The 8896-nt window shown below is 40.1% G+C and overlaps 1 protein-coding gene across 1 annotated transcript in view; it reads right to left on the minus strand.

Moving 5' to 3' along the window:
* The window catches only part of RASGRP1 (RAS guanyl releasing protein 1), a 37728-nt gene extending 29282 nt beyond the window's left edge, over positions 1 to 8446 (minus strand). Inside the window, exons 1-2 of the mRNA XM_053981204.1 lie at positions 8413 to 8446; positions 5983 to 6152 (exon numbers count right to left, since the gene is read on the minus strand). Coding sequence (XP_053837179.1) covers positions 5983 to 6152; positions 8413 to 8444 — 202 coding nt within the window. The 5' untranslated portion in view covers positions 8445 to 8446. The remainder of the gene's footprint in view (positions 1 to 5982; positions 6153 to 8412) is intronic.
* Positions 8447 to 8896: the final 450 nt, after the last annotated feature.

Consider the following 8896-nt stretch of genomic DNA (forward strand, 5'->3'; position numbering starts at 1 on the left):
TACTTGGGGGGTGGGGGATTGGAGACCTCAACGTTCTGCCCAGGCTTCAAGAGCAAGGGATAGAACCTGCAAGATTGTGCAGCATGAGACAAAAACAAATGATTGTTCAGGCAAACCCGAGAGGAAAAAAGCAAATGGCCATAGTTGCATTCTGTGGGTGTGTATATGCCTTGAGAGAATTTATTGCCTTTGAATCAGAATTCTATATAAGAATTTGTTATATAGTAAATTTGATAAAAGGATAAACAGTAATTGAACAGTAATTGAACTGTGATTGTTTTAGTAGTTAATTGTATGTTTGAACTAGACCGGAAGAACGTATTTGTGTTCAAAGTAGAGTGAGTTTTTCCAGGTAACTGATATGGGAAAAATGGGATAGTTTTCATTTTTTCTGTATTTTAGAGGAGAAAATTCATACAGCTTTAAAGAGGGAACTCTAACTTTCCTGCTTTGTTGTGTGTAAGATGGATGCAATATGTATCTGACTCTCAAAGAATTGCTAAGTCTCAATATGTTTTTTGCATTATATTGATATGAGCAATATAAAAACATTATCAGTCCACATAACTACACAACTCACTAGTTATTTTTTATTCCAGAAAATGTGAACTATGATTACCTTTTAGGTAGCTTATACCTAAGAGGCCACCAGGACCAGCACCTTTGTGAGATTTTTAGTTTCTATCAAAACAATTCCATGGCATCTTTCATCCAAATTAGTCTGGATGTAGTTTCCAGTGTTTCTAAGGTTTGTTTACAAACATGTCACTTTATTACATGTTGAGGCGACAAGCTAGTTTAGCACGGATCAAACACTGCAGAACAACTTAAGATCACAACTTACTCCTAGACTTAGCTGTCTATGACTACTATGACCATTAGAAGTTGCAAATTGCATTAGTTTCACATGAATTCTATTAAAAACATTGCTGATCTTTGAAGTTGTAATTTTCCACTTCCTTTAAGTCCTCCATGGGTTAAAACTGACATATATGTATAAACAAGTAGTTCCATTGCAAACAGTTTCTCGTGGATGAGATTTCACATGGAATTATGCTACATGGTAGCAGAAATATTTTTGTTGCTTTCCTAAAGCCCTTTACTTACATCTCTTTAAAGAAACCAAACACAGGGACACTGTACTGTGACATGCATTTGAAGATGATACTTCTTGATTTCTTTTAAACTAAAGTGTCTGAACTGTAGGATAAGCATAAGTAATCCATATAGTACAGTAAACATACTTCCAGCACTCAAATGTAAGAGGCAAAGAGTAAGATCTTGTACTCTGAGGTTAAGGACAAAAACTCCTTCATAACAATAACATCTTGAGCTCTTACAGAATTCTCAGCTTTTAAATGATGCTCAGATTTTTTTAGCAAGACGTGTTTGAATAAATGATGGCTTTCAAGTGCACTCTTGCAATTGTTTGTTAGGTAATTCTAGGTGACATTTCAGGACTTTACTACAGACATAACAAGGAGATATCAAATTGGCACTATGTTGAAGACACGTGTTGTCCTGATTGCAATAGAGTCTTTCAACACTTGTAAAAACAATTTAAACAAATGTTTTGTGTGAGCAAGGAAAAGGCCCTCTGACCCTACATGGTTTATGAGCTTGAATGCATGTTAAAATAGCTCATTGGATCTTTGAAAGGTATGTCTGTTTAAACTTTACTTTAAAAAAGTAGATTTATAAGATAAAAATAGAGGTAGTCAAAGAAAAGAAAGAGAGACCTCTTACTGTGCACTAACCTATTGTGAAGTTACAAAAAAAAAAAAAAAATCCTAGATTAGAAATTGACTTCACAACACATATTCAGAATTTCAAGTTCACAGTAGCAGGAGGATACCCTAGGGTGATAAATGTCATGAACGTTCAGCAGATAAAATTAAAAAAATAGGTATCCAGTGAAGGGAACACTGCTAATACATTTTTCCTCTCTGATCTGTAACACTTTCTGAACAAAATATATGTTATTCATTTATGTAGTGTCACAAAGATTACTATAAGAACTAGACATAAAATTATGGCTGTGCTACTAAGCATATGCTTCCTGTGTTCTACTGACCTGCCAGCAAACTAGACCCTACTGTGTTGGTTTCAACAACAAAGTGATCGACTAAGTGCCTTTACAACTAGCAACAAAATAGGAGACAAAGCCATATTGACTTTCAGAGAACTGTCTGCCAGTAAAAAGCACATTTTCTGAGGCATTTTGTGTGATACATAATGAAAAAAAATGGATGCAGGGGGTTAAAGTCACTGTTCTAAGTAAAATTCCACTCCAGAATCACAGTCACTAGTGAAGATTTCCTCCAGAATAAATTATCTCCCTCCTGAAGCCAGATCAGATCCTGGGCCAAGATCTATGAACTACTTCTTTGCTTCCCTGAACCTACAACTTCGGCCATTTTGTTGCCAATGGAAAATCTACTTTTAATTATCCCTTTATGAGCTTTTTGTTCAGGATTAATATCTCTGATGTAGAGGTTGCACTGAATCTAACCTTTCTGCATATACCGTCTTTTCTAGTTTTTTTTTAATCATTTTACCCTACCTCCTGCTCTTCCTCTCTTTCCTTCTTTATTTCTTTCTCTTTTCCTCCCCTTCTTTTCTAGGCAATCACATGTGATGCATTTATTTGTGCTCTACAATTCTTCTTGTCAATCCAGATCATAGCAGTAACACCATCCTGTAGCTACTTATAATGTTGGGAGGTCTTCTGAGACACTTTTTGGAGCATGTTTTGAATTACTGTCCTGTATAACCAAATCTCTTCTCTTAAAACTAGTGAGAGTGGTTTCAAGTCTCTACAGATCTTCTCCTAAGAAAGGACCAATATTCTTTTCTAAGACACTTCCAAACTTCAATCTCTCATCATACTATTTTTTCCCCAAACTCTTGCCTTTACTTTGATCCTTGCTTTTTTGTTGCCTTTACTTTTGGCAACTCATTTACAGGAGGATTCATCTTTGTCAGCCTGATTCAAACTTCCATGGGACTTGAAGAAACCTCTACTTTCAGCATCTCCTCATCACGCTGTTGAATAAACACTGGTATGATGCTACATTTTCAGATGTAGTGACTACCTACGTGATTTCAAAATACCCCTTAAGACCCTCATTGTTTCTGTTGCTAAGGCACACACCTGTCATTCATCAGTCCAATCTAAAATAGACCAAGTTTGAGAGAGGTGAAAGAGCACAAACACTAATCACCCCAAAGTAGGAATTTAAGTTAACTGCACTGACTAAGCTTTTGGATTAACTTGGCTCTCCTGATAAAGTCTTTAATCTTGGAATCCATTTACAATACTGCAGGGAAGTTTAGTCGTCTTACTTTTAATTTCAATTTAGCACATTGTCTTCCTCCTTTCTTCTCCTAATCCATGTTGTAAGATAAATTACAACAATCAATACAACAAGAATCTATACAAACTTACAGCTTGTGTTCTTCACAGCTGTGTGTATTGATTCTTAATACCTTCTTGGTTAGACCTTCTTGTGATATTCTCTGCATACACAGCAAAAGGCTGCCAGCTTCTCCTTACACACCATTGTTGACAGGAGCCTCTCTTACACATTGTTTGCTTTCTCCAAGTGTGTGTAATTGAGTCCAGGAATATAAACTCAGCTACATCCATTACAGAGGAATTGTATTTGTACACATAACTTCAGCAAGTGCAGTGTAATGCTAACAAGATGCAGTATATATTCTGAAACATGACACATCATCATCTCTATCTACTGCCTCTTGTTCTCCTTAAGACTAGACAGCAAATAAATCAACAGCTTTTTCCAGAATGTAAACTTCAAATGTACAATGTCTTGGGGGGTTTCTGTACTTTAAACATTTAAATGAAACTTGCTCAAATCATAATGACTTTATAGAATAATATACAAAATATTATAGGTCAGCATATCCAAGACTGAAGATATAATCTCAGCCTAAACAGAACTATTAGCATAGAGGTTAGAAGATTTCAGTACTACGCATGGAAAGAAATTTGCTCAATCATTCAGATTCCTTGTAATTATTCTGCAGCGATGCTTTTTTTCCCACCATTTTGCTCCCTGCCCCCAACCCTCTTCAAAATCTCAGATTAAAGATTTTTTCATCTCTTCCTTTATTGGCACAATAACGTGAATGAATTTTGCACTGGTTTTGGGGATAGCTAAAAGTGCCTTCTTTAATGAACTTCATTATGCAGGTTATTTAGTGTTGTAACAGTTGTATTTTTAGTCAAATACCTTAATGGGAAATTCCAACATAGCATAAGAACATGCATAATTTCATAGAAGATGTAAAAATACAGACACTACTGTGAATTGTCCAGTTAAGGGTCTAAACCTCTGTAGCACACATGATTTTAGCAGTCCTTAGTGAGTTATAATGATGTTCACTGATGCACTACAATTCACCTTGTTCGACTTTTGTACAGCTTGTCAAGGGTCAAGAAAACCCTATCTAGTGGATTACAGCAAATTTTCTATCCAAAGTGTGAAACCCTTAAGAAAGATTCACATGCATACATAGCTGAACTGCACAGGTACGCTTGCTTTTCTTCATTACCTTAGTCCTTTTCATATACTGATGCTCAGGAATCTGAGAACACCTAAGCATGTCTATATTGCTATAGACATGCCAAAAATAATCTTCTACTTAGGGTTTCACCTGCACTACTTTAAATCAATCACTTTAATAACTATACTAGATTTTCATAATGTTTCATTTATATTACTGTTTTTTCATAAACATGTGGAGACATTAATATTGGTCAAGTAGTCACAATATTACAGCTACCTGAAGGTCTTATGTTTTAGATATCTTATTTCCCTCCTATTGAACTGAAACTTACAAAAATATCAATCAATATTTTTTGAGGAATTAGGGATTTATAGAAGCTCAGTATCTTCACAATAATGAATTGGAAAAGAAGCAAAAAAGAAACAAGGCATTACTGACAATTACATGTTTCACCAGCATTTCTCAGACATGCATTTCTCTGCACATGCTGATTAGAAGGCTTTAAAGTTAAAAAAAAAATTGTTTTAAACAAGTGTGAAAGATTAGTCACTGTTTACACAGTATTTATGCACTGTACCAGTAGACCAGCACAATGTGTTACTATTTAACTATATAGATAATTATTTTAGAGCTGAGTGGGTGTGTTCAAGGACTACTTCTGAAACTAAGACTTTCCCACATATACTTTGGGAGTAGCTCAAAGCGCTGAAAGACTCAGGATTAACAAACAACTGTGCTACTTATAAGCAAATTATTCAGAATCACTTTAAGTGTCTTCAGTAATAACATTGGAATAATATTGAATATAAATACGTTTACTAATGAGAAAGTTGGAAAAGGGAACTAGGGGTACACAGCTTAGGCAATGGTTACACTTGAAATACTCTATATTTCAATTCTTATTGTAAAAGGACAAATAGATAATTGATAAGTTAAAAACATGCAGTTGTAATCTCTGTTTGGATTCTCTTTTATAAAGAAACAACTTTAAATCTATACTGTTAATGCAAAAAGCAATCCAGTGTTTTCTCACCTAGCTTAAAAATAGCCCTTCTTGTTTATAAATGTTTAATATGAACATGATGCTTACATGCATTATGAGAATGTTATTGCAATATGCAAAAATATAATGATAACTTGTTGAAGTTCACAAAATTGGTACTTGAAGGGACAACAAAAGTATTCTTAGAAGCGTAGATTATTGGAATTTGTCCAGAAAAAGCAATAGTTACTCTAATCTCTCAGCATATATTACACACATCTGCATAAACATATTCATCAACCAAAACCACAATCAGCTGTAGCACAGACAATTCTCAGTTAACACCTTTCTACTCCACCAATAAATCAATTTAATTCCCTACTAAGGGATTTAAACATAGCTAACAGAAACATATTAACAGACATAGAAACAAATTAATATGACTCTAAAAACCTCCAGGCACTCACCAAAAGACTGAATGCAGGTCTCAAGAAGGTCTTCTAAAGTGGCTCCTTTGGCTAGGTGCCCCAACGGCACCATCATGACCTGAGTATGATTTGAGAGGCTGTGACAGTGGCTGGTCTGCTGCAGCTCCAGTGCTGATTCAGGGGCAGTGCTACATGCTTGGGCAGGTTGCCTAGAAGAAAGCACAATAGTGAAGTAAATACAAGATAGAGTGGCAAATTTTACACTGCATGGGAAAGGAGGAGAGATTTAAAGGACAATTAATTAGGGTGCTGAAAGACATAACCCTCCCACTTGATATGTACACCCAAGGGACTGCTCAGTAAGTGACTTTTTTCCTGCTAAATGTCAGTTGCAGACCACATGGTTATAGAGCTCCCTGAATGATCTGTCAGGATTATCAAAAATCTTGTCCCTTTGTTGGAGAGTATGCAATAACCTACCACCAGATGTTTATGTGTCCATCAAATGTAAAGGAGAAAAAAAAAATATTACACACATTGGAAAACACCAAACTAGCTTTATTAATTTAATTTGAAAAATCACTGTTAAGTAAAAAAAATATCAGCACAACCTAATAGAGGAGTATTTCACAATCAAAACAAATATATTAATTTGCATCTATTCAATACTATTATTTCCTAGGTTGTTTTAAAATACTATACATGACCAAATAAATGTATTTAATAACAATGGTAAATGAGACCAAAATAAAGCACATATCTAATTTTAGTCTTGTATTTTGCCCATATAATACTTTCTACTTCAAGAACATGTATGTTTATGGATAATATTAAAGGCAATTTGTTGCTTGCACACAAGCTCATATTTCTGTATCAAATAGCAAATTGGAACAATATCGTATTAATGAAAAGTGATGAAATATATTTGCCTGCAAATACCAGGAACCACTGCAAAATCTGACTTGAGAGCATAACCATACAGCTCACAAAAGAACAAGTACTGCCATTTCAATGAAACTTGGGTTTATTTCAGGGACTGCTGAAGTTCAGGGATTCTTTGGGTTTATTTCAGACACTCCACAGCCTTCCTAAACAAGTGACTCCAGTGTCTTTAAGGTGCTATCTTAAGCTTTCACATAACTTTTCTTGGAACACTATGCAAGACTCTATTAATCAGCTGACAGTCCCAGGAAGAAAAGGCATAGAAATTCCTCCACTGTGTGTATTACATACAGATAGTAGAAGCAAATTCATAGACATCCCCGAATAGGTACTCCCGCATGAAGTTAAAAAAAATGCATGCCTTAAGAAGACAGACTGCACCCTACCTCATCCCTGTGAAAGTCCAGCCTCATCCTTACCTTTCCGTCTCACTTGAATGCTGGGGAAGCCACAAAACTGACCACGGTGTCATTTACAGCCCAACTATTTCAATAGTTTGAAATTCAGGAAAATACACGCCTGACCCTTCAGAGGCAGTAATCGTCACTGACTGAGCTCCTCCGTAGTCAGGCTGACAGTAGCTGACATGCAAATGTTCTCTTCCCTTCCCCCTTTTTCTCAATTTCCCTCTTAGCTTTGTGATCTGACTTCCTGTTCTCATATAAAAAGAATAAGAGCCTGATCAGCTTTCAGTGTTTTCTTTCTACAAGCTTAAGCCCCTCTCCTAGTTTTATTCCAGTGCCTCTTCAGGGCAGAGGATCCCAGCAAGTAGTAACAAAGTAAGAGTTAAGGCAGAAGATATTTCAGGCTTTGGCAACATCCAGGAGAAAACCTTAAGTTTCCACACCTGAAAAAAGTTTACAGTTATACTGTGGCCGCCTTGGACATGCTGGACAGGCAAAGCTTAGCCGGTGGCACCTCTGGTTATTCCTTAGAACAGATCCTCTCGCAGCAGTCACCCGACACGACAAACAAATGAAAGCGGGACTGAGGTGCAGCGGGGGACGCCCACCCTGCATTTCCACTGTACGCTCTTGGCGGTGGGGAGGACATCACAACTAAGTGACCGTGCTCTCGCTGACTGACCCCGGCGCAGGTGCCGCTGCCCCGGCGGGGCGGTGCCAGCCGCGTTCCGGGCCCCTCGCCAGGCGGCCCGGCCGTGCCGCAGGTAACCGAGCCTGGGCGGGCGCCGCGCCGCCCCTCCCGCTCAGCCGACACCGTAACGTGAGGCTCCTCCACCCCGCGCTGACCCGCCTGCTCGGCCACACTGGCATCCCAAAGGGTGAAACAAAATCCTCTCCCGCACACCCCCTCCCGCGCTTCTCTCCTCTCCCTGTCCCGCTCGGGAGGGCCCCGGCCGGCCCCCGCAGTACCACCGCCGTGCCCCGCCAGCCCCGCCGCGGGGAGAGCCGCGCCCGCCCCACCGCCCCAGCGGGCGCCGCACGCTCTCAGGCGTGACACCGAGCCCGGTGCCCTCCGCCGCGGGGAGAGGAGCGATGGGGGCATAAAGCAGCACGGCAAACTCACTGGTTTTCTCTCCTCTTGCCTAAGGTCCCCATGCCGGTTCCAGCCGCAGCTCCGCCGCCCGGCTGGCTCTGCCAGCAGCGCAGGGAGCGGCGCTGCGCGGGGCGGAGGAGGCCGGGCGGAGCGGCGCGGCCCCGAGCATCGCCTCCTCCCTCCCGCCTCGCCGCTCTCCCGCTCCCGTCTCGCCTCGGGAGGAGTCTGAAACCGATTCAAGTAGGGCAGCGACGGCGGCGGCGGCCGCCACCCGTGACGAGCGCTGGCGGAGATGTTATCGGCAGGAGGAAGTACTGAGCTGGGGCTGCTCTTCTCTGAAGCCGCCGGCTTTACTAGGTACCCACACGCGCTCTCAGCGCCCAGCTCTGAAGCCGCCACAACTTTTTTCCACGGCACCACCTAGGCACGGCAGGGCAGGACCTGCCCTCTCCTTCTCCCTGAGCAGGCTGCTTCCGAGCCGCCGGGGCTCACGCGTGGCTGAGCCGCGCCGGCG

Source organism: Vidua macroura, chromosome 6 (assembly GCF_024509145.1).
Source record: "Vidua macroura isolate BioBank_ID:100142 chromosome 6, ASM2450914v1, whole genome shotgun sequence".
NCBI lineage: Eukaryota > Metazoa > Chordata > Aves > Passeriformes > Viduidae > Vidua > Vidua macroura.